The sequence below is a fragment of the Oncorhynchus clarkii genome, chromosome 9 (genome assembly GCF_045791955.1).
Source record: "Oncorhynchus clarkii lewisi isolate Uvic-CL-2024 chromosome 9, UVic_Ocla_1.0, whole genome shotgun sequence".
Classification (NCBI taxonomy): Eukaryota; Metazoa; Chordata; class Actinopteri; order Salmoniformes; family Salmonidae; genus Oncorhynchus; species Oncorhynchus clarkii.
The window spans coordinates 52,015,852-52,034,423 of record NC_092155.1 but is presented as its reverse complement, the minus strand read 5'-3'; the positions used below and the strand labels follow the sequence as shown (position 1 = coordinate 52,034,423).

Genomic DNA, 18,572 nt, shown 5'->3' with positions numbered 1-18,572 from the left:
ATGCCACAGGCTCTGCCAACTAGAAAATGGAGTGGTCATTAGCAACACCCCCTCAAGTGTCTCTTTTTTTCTGCCTAAATCCAATACCCTCTCACTTTCTGATGCTCCTCCCAGCATTGGGTCTCCATGGTGGGGTAGAAAAAATATGTTATTGTGGGCAAGTTTCTATAGGAACATGACATAGGACCACACATTTAAACCAGTGGCTATAATTGGATAGATATTGAAGTGTATTGCAGACTTGATGTCCAGAGACTGCTCCCAGTTTTCTTCTGCAGACAGAGTATTAGCTTGGTATCTGGAAGATACACAAATGTTAATTTCAGAGTATAAGAAGCTGGCTTTCGATAGATTTCTGTGACTGAAACATCATAGCTTTGAAGAGGTCAATCTGCACAGAATGTCCAACAAACTCTTTTCCAGTACAGTACACAGTTTTTACTGTGATCACAAGAACATTTAATGTATCTACATGTACACTGCAATTATTGTGTGGTACACAGAGCTAATACAAATACTTATTTCAAAGAACCTTGAAGAAATTGTTGTCTTTATTGTAAGTCCTTGTTACCAGCAATTAGTAGACATCAAAGCAATAAAGCATGAGTCTCCCTGTGAAAACACATTTTACAATACCTGAAACGTCAATAATGGAAAAAACTAATTATCTCCTGTTACTATAGTGCCACCTGTTGGTTACTACAATCACACTATAGCACCACTGCACTTCATTCGGTAAATGGTATTCAAAACCAATACCTGTCTCAGAATTGAAAGTGGTTTAATATAGTTTTTTCGTTCATCAGTAATATAAATCACAAGAACTGAAAAATATACAGACTCAAATGGGTTACAAAAGATAGATAGATAGATAGATAGATAGATAACTGTATTTCTGTGATCACATACAGTAGATGTTCACAGCAAGCAAAAATAAATAAAGAGCCCATTCCCATTGCTTGTCAAACATGAATGAGTAAAGATGTGTCCAGGCCTGGTATATGGCTGCTATGTCATCTCTCCACACGACTCCACTCTGCCGGTGGATCCCGAGGCCCTTTGGGTTTTTTAATGCGACAGTTGAACTCTGAGGGAAAGTTGAGAAGTGTGGTTGGAATTACTTGAAGACACCTGCAAGTGCATCTAACATATGACATAGCCTTGTTTTGACATCCAGTCGCAATCATTTTACTCATGAGATTCTGAGGAAATGGATATTACATTGGGTAGCTATAATGGCTTTAGATACAGTATATGACATTGGACAACATTATTAGAAAGACAAGCAGATATTCACCCATGCTACCAGGAGTGCAGCTGTTGGTCATGCGTTTGACGGGATTTGAGACATACTCATAGTCATCTTCGGCCGAGGAATAACCATCAGCTAGAAAAAAAGCAAACGAGAAGAACCAGTAAGACATTTTCCACATAAACAGTTCAACATGGCCGTCAAGGAATTGTTACTTTCAAGAAACCTGAAAGTATTGGTCACTAGATCTAGATTGCAATATTTTGTGCAGGGCACTGATGACACAAACAAAACCATAGCTGGCCTCACATTGGTCTCCAAACACTGCCCTGAAATTCTCTCACCTGCGACCAGCTCATAGCCACTCTGGTCCTCCCCTGCCGAGGCCTCAGCTAGCCTGTGATTGGCTAGTCCGGCTGTGTCATATATGGGTGAGACAGCTGGTGGCGGTTTGGCTGGAAGACACCTGCTCTTGGGCTTGACCATGCTGTAAAGAGCACCTACATGGCATTTTGGGACGCCCAGCTCTTCGTTGTCATAGTGATGGAGACCTGCCAGAGGGGCGGTGGAAGAGGCTGGTGGCGGGAGCTGTTTGGACTTGTTGACCACGGCATATACGTCATTCATCTTTTGCTGACGAGGCCGAGGCGCTCTGTACTGCACATTAGAATATCTAAAGAGGAGTAGATATCAATATCAATTCACACAAACAGCGAAAAGCAAAAAGGTACAAATATAGCCTTGTTGTTTCTACCCTACACACCAGATGGTCATGCCTATTATATAAGAGACTGGAATTTCATTACCAAGTCTGTTTTCTTTTGGAGCATCTACAGCAGATCTTTGCTAGTAGGATAGTAGAAATGAAGATTGATAAGGAATTGCAGCTTTACCATGATGATTTCCTACTAACTATATTATTGTTTACAGAGAAATAGATCATTTTTCTCTAAGCCTGTGATGCGAGCTGAGGGATTTTCAGTAGCAGTTTAACATATGGGAGGGAGGAGAGAGGGTGTGAAAGTGAAGTTTAACAGCCCAGTTTGTCACTTCCTCTGCAACATGATGAATGTTTAGTAGTACAAGCATGGTGAAATCCTTCTGCTTCATTAATCATAAGGATGTTGTGTCCTAAAGTTCTGTTAAATGTTAATCTAAAGCTAACTGGATTAAAGTAATGTTTTATTCAAGATCATCAATGTGTACCACAACACAGTATTTCAATATACAGTACATACTTCAATGTAGCCAACTAATTGCTTAACTGTCAAGGCAAGGAAGGTGTGTATATATTGTAACAATCAACTACTATGAAATAGTACTACATAACTTGGTGTTGATGAGCCTACGTACACTTAAACGTCATACCCTACACACCCATCGTGTAAAGCACGCAAACATAAAACTGTTGTACTGCAAACTAAAATAGAAGACTGTGAACTCACTTGAACAAAACAGGAAGCATTCTTTCTTCCCTTGTCTCAAAACTCTCCATCTCTATCAACCCGGAGTAAACTTCCCCCATTGTGTCTGAGCACCTTACTGTGGTATCATTAACTCAGGCTGCTTATTAAAGTCACAACTGTTGTTGTAATTGTGTGTAATACAATCACACAGTGTAGTGTACAGCAAGCAGTTTATCAGTTATACTGGCGGGCCCCGGTGGCAATACATTTATAAATGCTTACCTTGACTTGTAAGAGCTGCAGTGTTGGATAGCTTTAGTCAGCTACCTAACATAAATAGCATTCCTCTCTGTCATTCCTCTCTCGCAGGTTGTTGAGTAGGCTAAATTAGCTGCATTAGCTAAGTAAGTGAAAGGTAAACTAAGAAGAAGAAAAAAGAACGTCCTACGGAAGTTGTCATAATTACTGTGTAAGTCTACGAAAAGGTTTGAGAACCATGAGCCTCCTACTGTAGGTTTTGTATTAAAGTCTATGTACCCAGAGGAAGATGGAAAATAGCTGTCCTCCAGCTACACAATAATGCTGAGATTGTGAGATTGATGTTGAGGCTACTGTAGACCTTCATTGCAAAACAATGTGTTTTAATCAGTTATTTGGTAACATATATTTGGTGATATATTTAATATAGTTTGATCTAAAAATTATAACATTTTTATGTTTCACTATTTAAAAAAAAGAAATTCACTGAGTAGAATGGTCCTCCCCTTCCTCCACTGAAGAAAACAATTTGTTTCAAAGTTCATGTGTCCATGAACTCTTACCTTTCTGCAAGTGTCTGAGCGCTGGCTGATGTTGTCGGTGGAGATGTCTTCACAGATGCAACATCATCATATAAAGGTTGGTTACTCTATTCAGAACAAAATCAACAGTACATCAGAGAGTTATAGGACTTTGTCTCTCAAATTCAGGCGCTGCTCTGTCTGAAAATGGGTGAACAATGATTTTAATGCGCCAGCACTACATATAGAGGAAGCATGCAGGCTGGATGTTTCCTGCTTAACATTTCTCTTTTTTTCCTAACTCAACTCATCACATTGAAATCTCAGAGAGAAGTGTAATACAGTATGATCTGATGAAATGGGTTTTTGTCACAGAAAAACTCACACACTGGCAGCTGAAGTTATTTTCAAACTGTATCAGCTTTGATCTCATGCAGCTTTCTGACTGCATCACAGACATGCCAGTAATTACCATAATCAGGGTTTGGGAGTAACTGATTACATGTAATCTGATTACAAAAAAACGGTAACTGTAGTCGGTTACATAATGTCATCAGATTACAGATACTTTTGAAAAACTATATGATTACTTACTGGATTACTTTTAAATTCAGAAAGGATGTTTGTGGGGGGAAACAATTGATAAAAGCATTGATAAAAGATGCAAGTTTAAATTTGTTCCACCTGAGCGAGTCTGACCACAAGTCAGAGACCACTATAATAACACAACAAATAGGTTTGATGGATCCTTTTTGTCTTCTTCTAATGCCTCTTAAGGGGAAAGTAATCCAAATGTAACTTAAAGCAATCAGATTACATTACAGAGTTTGGGTAATCCAAAAGTTATATTACTGATTATAATTTTGGACAGGTAACTAGTAAATGCAATGGATTACATTTAGATAGACCTACCCAACCCTGACAATAATACTGCATGCCCTCTCATGTCATTGCTTTAGTAAAGCTTGCTTGACCATGAATACCAGTATGGCATGTGCTGAATACTGTGTTGTAGAAAGGCTAACACCTGGGGGTTGGAAATAGCAATTACAAAAACATTATACTATGGTTGAACAAAAGTAGCAGTTTCTGTCTTACCTTGGTGAGATTCTGGGAGTTGTTCTCAGCTGACCGTAAAGCCTTCTCAAACATATAAGCCACGGCAGAAAACACAAACCGATACTGTTCCTGAGTGGAGAGATGGGAAAAATATTATTTCCACAGTAGAGTATTTCAGTATGTACTATAACACATAGATGTAAATAAACACCATTTTGATCTGATATTAAATGATGTCTGATAATAAAATACCTTTGTCTGAACTGCTGATGGCCTCTGACTCCTTAGTTCCACTACAATCTTCATGATACTGAAATCTTCTTTAATTTGCTGGTGTGGAAACATGGATTTACCAAAACACTCACTTATCGTTTTTACAGTTTGTATTGTTCTTGTTTTATTATTCATCGGTGCAGTATACACATGTTTTGTTAAACCAATTCTGCCATCAATGTACTGTCCTGAACATAAGTAGTAATACCTTTGTGACAAGAAGATCGTGAACATAATCCAAGGCACAAATCACCCCTGTTCTTCCACAACCAGCACTGGAAATACAAGAGAAAAATACCTGCTTCATTTATCGCTCTGATAACACTAGAACATAACCACAGACGGCCACAACATGAACATAAGTCATATGAGTCGACGGACCACATCAGGTCCTGAATATTTAACATTTCTCACTTCATTTAAATTGCGTCATTAAAATGCATTGAGCTCAAGGAGTACATGTGGCCTCGTGATAAACAACATTAAATTATATGCATGGATGGATTTTAATGGGCATATGGATCATAATCTGTCTGAGCATGATCATTACATCTCAGAGCACAAAAAGCCCACCAGGCAGACAGTAATGACAGCTTGGCATTTTGGGCTGTGCTGTATCAAATGTACTGTAGAGTAGGAGACAAACAAACCTGCAGTGGATGAGAACAGGGCTAGTGTTGTTTCCTTGGTCTTTGCGCGCCATATCCATCATTCCTAAAATACCATAAACGGTGTATGGAACGTCATGATCAGGCCAAGCTGTGTATTGGAATTGAGAGATTTTCCGTGTTTCCTAGCACAAAACATAGTTTGCATTTACTACCCTACCAAGCAAAAGAACGGTAACTGCACATTTTGTCAAAAATTAGTTCTTGACATTTTTTATACATTAAATATATGCTTTATCATGTGGACAAATATCCTGCCTACATTGTGTTGTGTTATGGAGAAAATGGGGGGATATGTTTACAGTAACTGGAAAAAGGTAGTAACTGCCATCACTCAATTCAGTTACTGCCTTTTACCTTGGTTTCACTGAGCCTTGGGCTGCAGTGTCCACAGTTTACCATGGTAATATTTATTATTCTTTACTGATACAAACTATATGACACTGACAGCCACGGACATAAATATATTAACACAAGTTTGTGTAAAAAAAATATATATATATATATATTCCAGTGGGTGTACCAAGCAAGAAGGCAGTAACTGCCGTCTAGGGTCAAAGGTCCTGTCAGGGGTCAGGGTCTATATTAATAAAAAATAACCTCATAGTAACAATAAAACATAGTAACAATAAAACAACATTGAAGTAATTTTTCTCAGTTTCACTCTCTGAGCAAATACTGCTAATTTGCTTGGTCAGGCAGATTACTTCACTGGCTCCCTCATTCAACTTCCTGGAAATTTACAAACAATGTGAGATTATCCAAAGTGAATAACAGTTGTTGGAAAATACTGATTCAATTCAACCATTTTGAAGAATTGTGTAACTAGTGCTGCACAGAAATAAAACAATATTTCCCCTTTTTCATAGTTGGACACGTACCTCATGATATCTCACTGTCAGAGTGCGGAAAACTACTTCCTCATTTGGGCTGGATTCCTCAAACTGAAAAGATATTTCACTAAACATTTTCTAGTGTTTCCTGAAACAGATCCCTGTGTTCTATGCAGACAACAACATATGGGTCAATGTGCAGTGCCATGAAATAACAAAACAGAGTACACTTAGTTCACAGGAAATGACAAATCATCTCTGCAGGCTGTTAGGTAAAAATGGAACTCTTCATGAATAGTTTCAGAAGACTATAGGGCAACAGCACTATGTGCACACTGGAACATTGGTGTGGGAGGCAACCCGTCTGTCTAGAGACACCATATTTAATCAATAGTAATACAACTGTGCACATACACTACCGTTCAAAAGTTTGGGGTCACATAGAAATGTCATTGTTTTTTTTACCCCTTTTCCTCCCCAATTTCGTGGTATCCAATTGTTTTAGTAGCTACTATCTTGTCTCATCGCTACAACTCCCGTACGGGCTCGTGAGAGACGAAGGTTGAAAGTCATGCGTCCTCCGATACACAACCCAACCAAGCCGCACTGCTTCTTAACACAGCGCCATCCAACCCAGAAGCCAGCCTCACCAATGTGTCGGAGGAAACACCGTGCACCTGGCAACCTTGGTTAGCACGCACTGCGCCCGGCCCGCCACAGGAGTCGCTGGTGAGCGATGAGACAAGGATTTCCCTACCGGCCAAACGAACCCAGAGTCTCTGATGGCACAGCTGGCGCTGCAGTACAGCGCCCTTAACCACTGCGCCACCCGGGAGGCCAAAATGTCCTTGTTTTTGAAAGAAAAGTACATTTTTTGTCCATTAAAATAACATCAAATTGATCAGAAATACAGTGTAGACATTGTTAATGTCACAAATGACTATTGTAGTTGGAAACAGCAGTACTTTTATGGAATATCTACATAGGCGTACAGAGGCCCGTTATCAGCAACCATCACTCCTGTGTTCCAATGACACGTTGTGTTAGCTAATCCACGTTTATCATTTTAAAAGGTGAATTGATAATTAGAAAACCTTTTTGCAATTATGTTAGCACAGCTGAAAACTGTTGTGCTGTTACGACTTCCGCCGAAGTTGGTGCCTCTCCTTGTTCGGCGGTCGTCGTCACCGGCTTTCTAGCTGCCCCCGATCCACGTTTCTGTTTCCATTTGTTATGTCTTGATTTGTTATTTGTTATGTCTGGTTCCCATTACGTTATTATTATTTCCCTATTTAACCCTCTGGTTCTCATTATGTTTTGTGCGTGATTGTTCCTGGTTTTGTGTTCGTCTTTTGTGTTAGGGTTTGTTATCCCTGCGTGGATTTATTGGCTGTTTATTTTTTCTGAGTAAAGTACGTTATTTTACTCAGTTCTGTGTCCTGCGCCTGACTCCGTCCTCATCTCTGCACAACTGACACTTGACATGTGCTTATTATAGAAGCAATAAAACTGGCCTTCTTTAGACACGTTGAGTACCTGGAGTGTCACCATTTGTGGGTTCATTTACAGGCTCAAAATGGCCAGAAACAAATAACTTTCTTCTGAAACTTGTCAGTCTATTCTTGTTCTGAGAAATGAAGGCTATTCCATGCAAGAAATTGCCAAGAAACTGAAGATCTCGTACAACGCTGTGTACTATTTCCTTCACAGAACATCGCAAACTGGCACTAACCAGAATAGAAAGAGGAGTGGGAGGCCCCGGTGCACAACTGAGGCCAGCATCCCGGAGTCACCTCTTCACTGTTGACGGTGACACTGTTGTTTTGCCGGTACTATTTAATGAAGCTGCCAGTTGAGGACTTGTCAGGCATCTGTTTCTCAAACTAGACACTCTAATAGAATAGCTTTCATTTTTGAGAACAAGAATAGACTGATGAGTTTCAGAAGAAAGTTATTTGTTTCTAGCCATTTTGAGCCTGTAATCGAACCCAAAAATGGTGATGCTCCAGATACTCAACGAGTCTAAAGAAGGCCAGTTGTATTGCTTCTTTAATCAGTACAACAGTTTTCAGCTTTGCTAACATAATTGCAAAAGGGTTTTCTAATGATTAATTAGCCTTTTAAAATAATAAACTTAAAAAGCCAACACAACGTGTCATTGGAACACAGGAGTGATGGTTGTAGATATTCCATAAAAAATCTGCCGTTTCCAGCTACAATAGTGATTTACATACAATATAATGAAGATATACTGACAAACACTTACATTTGACACAATAAAGGGACCAAAATGGGTTGTTTCTTTGAAAGTAGTCCAGTAGCACTCACACTTTTTCTACAAAAATACATTGAATAAAATGTTAAGTGGACACAAGCATCAAAATTATACAGTTCATAAATCTTACAGTACACTAATACGTTTACACTCCCACTGTGCCTTTTTCAACAAGAGGTGACTAAAAGGGCATTTACTTTTCCCATTTCAATTTCTCTGCAAGCCATGATTATGACCTAAAACAGGGAGAGAAAATATGGCAAGCATAAGATATGGAGACAATTCTCCCATTATTCATCTTTTAGTGTCATTTTTTCCTATGTATTTAGTAATAGAGTAAATTATATGGAAACAGAGCTACTGTACAAGCTGCACTACATGTATATAAAGCTGAAAATGATCTTCCATACCTTTACATCATACTGCCAAATCATTCGCCAGAAGTCCACCAAAGTGTGTCTCAGAGGCCCTTGGGTCGCTATGTATTTTTTGGTCTTTGTTGCACCCTAGAGGAGAGATTAAATAAAGCAATCCGTTTAAAGAGCAACTGCTTTTTAAAAACAACAAATCCCTTTGAAAATGGCCTATGTGACATCGATATGAGTCAAAAACAGTTATTCTAGTGTCAAAATGTACTACAAAGTGTAAATAGGATCATTTTGGTCATAAAGTCAGTCTGGTCTAAAATGGAGTTTGGAACATCTGTGTGTCACAACAGGTGAATTAAGGTTGGGTTTTGATTTGACGATGTCCATTTGCCCACAAACATATTGGTGAACAAATTAATTACTGATTCATCTTGAATCATTCGGGGAATTTTGATGAAAAAAAATAGGCTTCCCTGTCTACAGTGTCTCATGGGGACAAACGTCATTAACCAAATGCGGAATCTGTCAAGAAACACACCTCTAAGACTGAAATAAATTTGTTCTAATAAGCAACAGAAAAACACAGGTGCCAATCGATGTGTTCAGTGACTCTTTCAGATTGAGCTGAATGATGATAAAAAATAGGACTGTTACTAAATGCGAGCCATACTGTACCTTAATAAAGCTGGCGTTGATATAGTCAAAATCATTCTCATTTGTCAGTAGAGTCAGGGGCACACGGGTCTGGTCATCTATATAAAAATACATGAGTTTTTGTTCAGATAAGTTTAATATTAAGCAAGAATCAAATGTTCAATTAGAGTAAAAAACAACAACAGTTTTTATGCCTCTATTGTGGTGCTTACATGGTAAAATGTCTCTGTAACGGTTCTTCTTTTCATTCTCCATCAGTTGCCCCGCTATCGTGGTAAGGCCAAAATCTTTCTTGATGACAGAAGTCTGAGCACGAATATTCTACAAACAAATAAAGACAAACATAACACATGAAAGCTGAGTTTGGGAGAAATGTCCATTGTAAAAGTGAAAGTCACCCAGTAAAATACTACTTGAGTAAAAGTCTAAAAGTATTTGGTTTTAACTATACTTAAGTATCAAAAGTAAATGTAATTGCAAAAATATCCTTAAATATCGAAAGGAAAAGTTCAAATAATTTCAAATTCCTTATATTAAGCAAACCAGACGGCACAAATGTTTTTAGTTTTTATTTAAGGATAGCTAGCGGCACACTTCAACACTTATTTACAAATGAAGCATTTATGTTTCATGAGTCTGCCAGATAAGAGGTGGTAGGGATGACCAGGAATGTTCTCTCGATGAGTGTGTGAATTGGAACATTTTCCTGTCCTACTAAGCATTCTAAATATAACGAGTACTTTTGGGTGTCAGGAAAAATGTATGGAGTAAAAAGTACATTATTTTCTTTAGGAATGTAGTCAAGTAAAGGTAAAAGTAGTCAAAAATATAAAGAGTAAAGTAAAGTACAGATACAGTGGACTGTATTCGATACACTGCCGATTTTGCAGGTTTTCCTACTTACAAAGCATGTAGAGGTCTGTAATTTTTATCATAAGTACACTTCAACTGTGAGAGACGGAATCTAAAACAAAAAAATCCAGAAAATCACATTGTATGATTTTTAAGTCATTAATTTGCATTTTATTGCATGACATAAGTATTTGATACATCAGAAAAGCAGAACTTAATATTTGGTACAGAAACTTTTGTTTGCAATTACAGAGATCATATGTTTCCTGTACTTGACCAGGTTTACACACACTGCAGCAGGGATTTTGGCCCACTCCTCCATACAGACCTTCTCCAGATCCTTCAGGTTTCGGGGCTGTCGCTGGGCAATACGGACTTTCAGCTCCCTCCAAAGACTTTCTATTGGGTTCGGGTCTGGCTAGGCCAGACTTTCTATTGGGTTCGGAACTGGCTAGGCCACTCCAGGACCTTGAGATGCTTCTTACGGAGCCACTCCTTAGTTTCCCTGGCTGTGTGTTTCGGGTCATTGTCATGCTGGAAGACCCAGCCACGACCCAGCTCTTACTGAGGGAAGGAGGTTGTTGGCCAAGATCTTGCGATACATGGCCCCATCCATCCTCCCATCAATAGGGTGCAGTCGTCCTGTCCCCTTTGCAGAAAAGAATGCTGTTTCCACCTCCATGCTTTACGGTTGGGATGGTTGTACTCATCCTTCTTCTTCCTCCAAACACGGCGAGTGGGGTTTAGACCAAAAAACTATATTTTTGTCTCATCAGACCACATGACCTTCTTCCATTCCTCCTCTGGATCATCCAGATGGTCATTGGCAAACTTCAGACGAGCCTGGACATGCGCTGGCTTGAGCAGGGGGACCTTGTGTGCGCTGCAGGATTTTAATCCATGACGGCGTAGTGTGTTACTAATGGTTTTCTTTGAAACTATGGTCCCAGCTCTCTTAAGGTCATTGACCAGGTCCTGCCGTGTAGTTCTGGGCTGATCCCTCACCTTCCTCAAGGATAATTTTTTTTGTTATTGAATTTTTACCCCTTTTTCTCCCCAATTTCGTGGTGTCCATTTGTTGTAGTAGCTACTATCTTGTCTCATCGCTACAACTCCCGTACGGGCTCGGGAGAGACGAAGGTTGAAAGTCATGCGTCCTCCGATACACAACCCAACCAAGCCGCACTGCTTCTTAACACAGCGCGCATCCAACCCGGAAGCCAGCCGCACCAACGTGCACCTGGTAACCTTGGTTAGCGTGCACTGCGCCCGGCCCGCCACAGGAGTCGCTGGTGCGTGATGAGACAAGGACATCCCTACCGACCAAGCCCTCCCTAACCCGGACGACGCTAGGCCAATTGTGCGTCGCCCCACGGACCTCCCGGTCGCGGCCGAGCTGCTTGCCTATTGTCCTGTAGCCCATCCCAGCCTTGTGCAGGTCTACAATTTTATCCCTGATGACCTTACACAGCTCTCTGGTCTTGGCCATTGTGGAGAGGTTGGAGTCTGTTTGATTGAGTGTGTGGACAGGTGTCTTTTATACAGGTAACGAGTTCAAACAGGTGCAGTTAATACAGGTAATGAATGGAGAACAGGAGGGTTTCTTAAAGAAAAACTAACAGGTCTGTGAGAGCCGGAATTCTTACTGGTTGGTAGGTGATCAAATACATATGTCATGCAATAAAATGCAAATGAATTACTTAAAAATCATACAATGTGATTTTCTGGATTTTTGTTTTAGATTCCGTCTCTCACAGTTGAAGTGTACCTATGATACAAATTACAGACCTCTACATGCTTTGTAAGTAAGAAAACCTGCAAAATCGGCAGTGTATCAAATACTTGTTCTCCCCACTGTACATCAAAAATGACTTAAGTAGTACTTTAAAGTATTTTTACTTAAGTACTTTACACAACTGCATACAGTGATATCTAAGATGTTACACATGAAACATATAAGAAGCCCTTAGCTTAGTGCAAGAACTCACAATCCAATTTACGCAGGAGCTTACATGTATCTGAGAAATGAAAGGCCCCTGAGTGGAAATAGACTTGTCTTTGTCAACCCCCCAAAAATATTGGTTGCTTACACATATTTTGCAAACGTTTTTGTGGGTGTGGTGAAATATCAGAATAAACACATAAAAACCTGTGGTGTCTGCTTTTCACCACAGATGTCTGTGTTAAGCTACTGTAATGTGGAACCAGTAAAGAAAGGCTGGGCAGTTATGTGATAACACAGGTCTCTTCATAGCCTACAATAGACATCATTACATTATTACATGACCACCATTTCTCACTTTGCGCATTCTGTCACTTGAATTGGGCTACTTAGTAAAGAGTTCACCTGTATTACTATTTTGGTCATTGTTGTCATTGATTCAACATACAAACATAACCATGTTTATTGATAAAAATCTGGCTCTGGAAATTAAAAGACACTGACATCATTCACAATGGACCAGTAGGGCTGAAAGGGCACTGCTGTAACAAGGAAATGTTAGTGGACTCAGTGTTAATAGATAACTCACTTTGCAACCTAAATGAGGAACAAAATGACTAGCCTACCTATCTTGAAACAGAGGTTCAGATGTAACAAAAACCTACAGTAGCTACAGTTGAAGTCGGAAGTTTACATACACTTAGGTTGTAGTCAACCACTCCACAAATGTCTTGTTAACAAACTATAGTTTTGGCAAGTCGGTTAGGACATCTACTTTGCGCATGACACAAGTAATTTTTCCAACAATTGTTTACAGACAGATTATTTCACTTGTAATTCACTGTATCACAATTCTAGTGGGTCAGACGTTTACATACACTAAGTTGACTGTGCCTTTAAACAGCTTGGAAAATTCCTGAAAATTATGTCATGGCTTTAGAGGTTCTGATAGGCTAATTGACATCCTTTGAGTCAATTGGAGGTGTACCTGTGGATGTATTTCAAGGCCTACCTTCAAACTCAGTGCCTCTTTGCTTGACATCATGGGAGAATCAAAAAGAAATCAGCAAAGATCTCAGAAAAATTATTGTAGACCTCCACAAGTCTGGTTCATCCTTGGGAGCAATTTCCAAACACCTGAAGGGACCACGCTCATCTGTACAAACAATAGTATGCAAGTATAAACACCATGGGACCACGTAGCCATCGTACCGCTCAGGAAGGAGGCGCATTCTGTCTCCTAGAGATGAACGTACTTTGGTGCGAAAAGTGCAAATCAATTCCAGAACAACAGCAAAGGACCTTGTGAAGATGCTGGAAGTAACAGGTACAAAAGTATCTATATCCACAGTAAAACGAGTCCTATATCGACATAACCTGAAAGGCCGCTCAGCAAGGAAGAAAACCGCCATAAAAAAGCCAGACTACGTTTTGCAACTGCACATGGGGACAAAGATTGTACTTTTTTGAGAAATGTCCTCTGGTCTGATGAAACAAAAATATAACTGTTTGGCCATAATGACCTTCGTTACATTTGTAGGAAAAAGGGAGAGGCTTGCAAGCCAAATAATACCTTGACTCAGTTACACCAGCTCTGTCAGGAGGAATGAGCCAAAATTCACCCAACTTATTGTGAGAAGCTTGTGGAAGGCTACCCGAAACGTTTGACCCAAGTTAAACCATTTAAAGGCAATGCTACCAAATACTAATTGAGTGTATGTAAACTTCTGACCCACTGGGAATGTGATGAAATAAATAAAAGCTGAAATAAATAATTCTCTCTAATATTATTCTGACGTTTCACATTCTTAAAATAAAATGGTGATCCTAACTGACCTAAGACAAGGAATTTTTACTCGGGTGAAATGTTAGGAATTGTTGAAAACTGAGTTTAAATGTATTTTGCTAAGGTGTATGTAAACTTCTGACTTTAACTGTAAATAGACTTCTGCAAATGTCACTATTCAATGTTTTGTCAAAATAAAACTGACCTAGTGGTTTACTTCTATGTACACTTCTTTCTAAATGTGCCTTAAAGACTTAATCCACTGATTTGAAAGGTTTGTGTTAAATAGGCTACATTCGAGATTGTGCATTTATTTATACTATAGAGAAAGCAAAGAGCAAACATGATTTTCAGCTTTATTACAGGGGAAACATTTGAGTAGCCTATTTTTCCTTTATCCTACCTTGCAGGTTTACCCCATCTGGACCAGTGATAGACATGTTGCACATCACAAAACATCATTATACCTATTTTAACCAGTTAATTACAATCAATTTATGAATGCACATGCCCTAAATCATATATTTTACATCTGAAAATATTGCCTGATCTTATTTGTCTATATATGGGAATTCATTATAAACTAACAATAGAGAGTTATGGTGATGGTCACACCAAGGATTCCCACTTACAATATACTCAGATGAGATGTTGCCCTCCGCTCTGCTGTCATCTGCCAAGGACATCTGACCTAGGAACCTCGATAGGTGCTCCATCTGCGCGACTATGGATGTCAATTTCACTTTTTAAATGCCAGGCAGTGGTTGACCGCTTTTGCCTATCAATACAATTCGAGACAAACGCAGAGCGCCTTGCCGCTCCCGTCTCTACCACGATGATTAGCCTTTAAGTTCCGCGTGTACCTCTTGGAACGTTCCTCATGTCACTGTCACTATAGGACAGTCATGTAAATTTCCGCATTGAAGGCTACTTTGCCTTAATTATTGTCGTGAGGTGAGGAATTTTCACATAAACTCCAATACACTACAATAGCTGGAAACATGTATATAATTTATTTTTTGCAAACTAGGATAATTAAAGCATCTTTAAAAATAATTTAAAGCTTTTTCAAAGCTTTATCATGAAGTTAGTTATACAATTAAATATAGGCGAATGTTTTATTATTACATAACGTTATCAAGCAGGCTTTCAGTACACAAATCTAATTTAGACCTATAATATAAGTGAAATCTAAAACGTGCACCCTGATAAGATTTTCAGAAAGATTGATAAGCCTTACACGTTCTAAAAATATATATCATATGCGGTTTATTGCATTGGCCAGAGGATTCGTAAACCCATATGAACTCAAAGCCTCTGTATTCTAACAGGAATTGTAAAATCACGGAAGTTTCCTGAGTGTTTTAGATGGGTGTTCTACTGCCTATTCCTATTAGGGAAGGCATATCGAGGCATGGTTTACTGTAACTGTACCTTCAATGCATCAGAAGATACCTCATCATCAGCACGTGCCTTTTTTTTGCATCGCAATAATACAGAAAAATGGCTAGCCTATCCATAGCTGTGTCCAGATTCACATAGACACCAGTTACACTCAAAACGGGTGGCCTTATTTACTTGCCTCCTTAAATTTAAACAGACTGGGAAAAGGAGTGTCAACTTAACTGTGAATGGTGAAAGATTTTCATGCGAATATTCTAAAATCAGCATTTTCCAGTTTTTATGCCGTTAAAGTAAAGACGCATCGTGACAGCTGTAATCGAAACAGGAAGTTTCGGTCCAATTTATAAATGCCGACAGATAGGACTAATTTGTTTGTTCGACATGGTAGGATCTTTTTGTGTCGGTTTAATTAATTATGCGAGAAATGGCGATGAAACGCATTAATGCGATAATATTGATGTAATAAGCATCATATCGATGTAAACTTGGAGTCATGCGATGATATGGTGTGTGGTCCTCCCACTACGACTAGGGAAACCATGCAGTGTATTAGGCTACAGATGAAATAACTCATGTTGAACTTCACAGGGTGATGAAAGTGCATGGTGATCTTGATGCTCTTTTCCAATAAATATTGAGGGTCTGATTCTGGTGACAGGATGATGGATGCTTGACTTCCATTTGACAATAATAAATATTATTGCTCTTATGCATAATAAGCTCATCACGTAGACTAGCCTAACTGCACGGTATCTGCAAAGCAAGTGTCAAGATCACAGTAGGCATATTTGCTACATATTTAACTCAACAGTTTTTTTTTTACAAAACTATTGGTAGAATAGAAAATGCGATGGAAACACATTGAACTTTAGATGTTTATTTGGTACATCAAAACATAAACGAAAAAGTACATTGTGTGCACTACCTCATCACACACTATTTTTTTTATCTGCAACAAATCAATTTGGTGGAAACACCACTGGCTGGAAAATTGGCATATTTTCTTTAAGAGAATTCTAGAATATTCACATGACAATCACCAATTGGATGGAAACCTATCTAATGACACTGAAATGTTAGTTCAAAAGCTAAAAAGTTGCACTTTTGACGTCAGTTTGACATAAACTGTATACCATCTAGCCATGTCCCTTTCCCACTGCCTCTGGAAGTTGGTGAACCCTGCCTAAACATTTAAAATGTCAATTTAATATAGTACCACAGTATGAGCCATAATATATTGATAAAAGTCACCCACACAAAACACAGCCTTTATTTAAAGTTTTTCTAAAATTCCCCATTGAATTTTTTTTTCCAATGGTGGAAAAACGATTGGAACCATTTCCCTGTATGACCGCTAGGTTTTAAGGGTATTATATGACACCTCCACCTTGGCGATCTATTGGGTGGTAGGGACTTCCCAATGATCCCGTATAGCAAGGACCGGAAACGCAACACCATATTGTAGAAAATATGGCAGATAAATTAGGATGTCCCACTCAGGCCGTTTACCTTTGTAAAAAATGGTCCCCGGTGTGCTTAAGGGGTTGGCTCTCCCATAGGCACCAATGCATTAGCAGTTGGGTCTGAACTCCTTAGTTCATAGCAGTCCTTCACGGAGTGATGTTCACTGCGATCACGTGGGTCTTACTGGGGTATGGATGTAAAAAATACCTTCAAATTTGCTGTTGGCGCCCATTCAAATGAGCCCAAAGGTTGCCTTGATAAATCTAGTTCATTCTCTAAATTAAATACCACTATTTTCTCATTAGCTGGGAATGTTGTTTGAAATGTCTGATACAACATACTTTATTGATATGGTTATCAACCTACTGCATACCCCTACTGCATAAAATATTTATTTTCATGTGCAAGGTGTTCTATTAGCGTGCCAACACTCATTAAGACAGGTAGAATAGCTAGCCATCGCTAGCATTCACTGGTTAAAGTTGAAGTAACTTTTGAGTGTAATGGAGTTGACTGGTGACTATGGCATGAATGTTTAGAGAGCTTGGGACTATAAGGTTCTATATGCAATTTTGTCAAACTGTTGTTATGGACATAGCCTTGTTCAGTTCAATGTTCTCTATGTATATAGCACTATAATATATAATATAGCACTCAATATATAATTCATGACATTTGGTCAGGAGCTATCCAGTTATAACAAATTTGAGTTTTTATATGTGTGTCATTATTGCTTGAAATCAGGCTTAGCTGCATTGCTTTCAATGCTGAATGATTGCTTCCGTACCCCACTTTGCCATCTGGACCTATTGCTGTAGCCTACAGTGCCTTCGGAAAGTATTCAGACCCCTTGACATTTTACACATTTTGTTACATTACAGCCTTATTCTAAAATGGATATAAAAAATCCTCATCAGTCTACACACAATACCCCATAATGACAAAGCAAAAACAGGTTTTTATACATTTTAGCAAATTTATTACAAATAAAAAACAGAAATAACATATTTACATAAGTATTCAGACCCTTTGCTATGAGACTCGAAATTGAGCTCAGGTGCATCCTGATCCCATGGATAATCCTTAAGATGTTTCTACAACTTAATTGGAGTCAAACTGTGGAAAATACAATTGATATGACATGATTTCGAAAGGCACAAACCTGTCTATATAAGGTCCCACAGTTGACAGTGCATGTCAGAGGAAAAACCAAGCCATGAGGTCGAAGGAATTGTCCATAGAGCTCTGAGACAAGATTGTATCGAGGCACAGATCTGGGGAAGGGTACCAAAACAATCCTGCAGCATTGAAGGTCCCCAAGAACACAATGAGCTCCATCATTCTTAAACCACCAAGACTTTTCCTAGAGCTGCCCGCCCGTCCAAACTGAGCAATCGGGGGAGAAGGGCCTTGGTCAAGGAGTGACCAAGAACCCGGTGGCCACTCTGACAGAGCTCCAGAGTTCCTCTGTGGAGATGGGAGAACCTTCCAGATGGACAACCATCTCTGCAGCAGTCCACCAATCAGGCCTTTATGGTAGAGCGTCCAGACGGTAGC

At 39.2% G+C, this 18,572-nt stretch overlaps 1 protein-coding gene across 1 annotated transcript; it reads right to left on the bottom strand.

The window, feature by feature from the left end:
• Window positions 1-415: 415 nt before the first annotated feature.
• Window positions 416-9,882, bottom strand: LOC139416516 (tyrosine-protein phosphatase non-receptor type 18-like). Its single transcript, XM_071165216.1, has 14 exons — window positions 9,780-9,882; window positions 9,589-9,665; window positions 8,956-9,051; window positions 8,743-8,781; window positions 8,537-8,605; window positions 6,319-6,381; window positions 5,420-5,562; window positions 4,978-5,044; window positions 4,749-4,826; window positions 4,536-4,625; window positions 3,480-3,565; window positions 1,597-1,925; window positions 1,298-1,387; window positions 416-1,087 (listed from the first exon to the last, which is right to left on the bottom strand). The coding sequence occupies exons 1-14, from the start codon at window positions 9,820-9,822 to the stop codon at window positions 1,014-1,016; spliced, it is 1,344 nt and encodes a 447-aa protein (XP_071021317.1). The 5' UTR covers window positions 9,823-9,882; the 3' UTR covers window positions 416-1,013.
• Between the last annotated feature and the right edge of the window lie 8,690 nt (window positions 9,883-18,572).

Bases quoted from the DNA above. Each gene is read 5' to 3' on its own strand.
- LOC139416516 (XM_071165216.1), bottom strand. From the start codon at position 9,822: ATGGAGAATGAAAAGAAGAACCGTTACAGAGACATTTTACCAT. The intron at 9,666-9,779 runs GTAAGCACCACA...ATTTTTATATAG, and splicing joins TTACAGAGACATTTTACCAT to ATGACCAGACCCGTGTGCCC. The intron at 8,606-8,742 runs GTAAATGCCCTT...GTATTTTTGTAG, and splicing joins GAGAAATTGAAATGGGAAAA to AAAAAGTGTGAGTGCTACTG.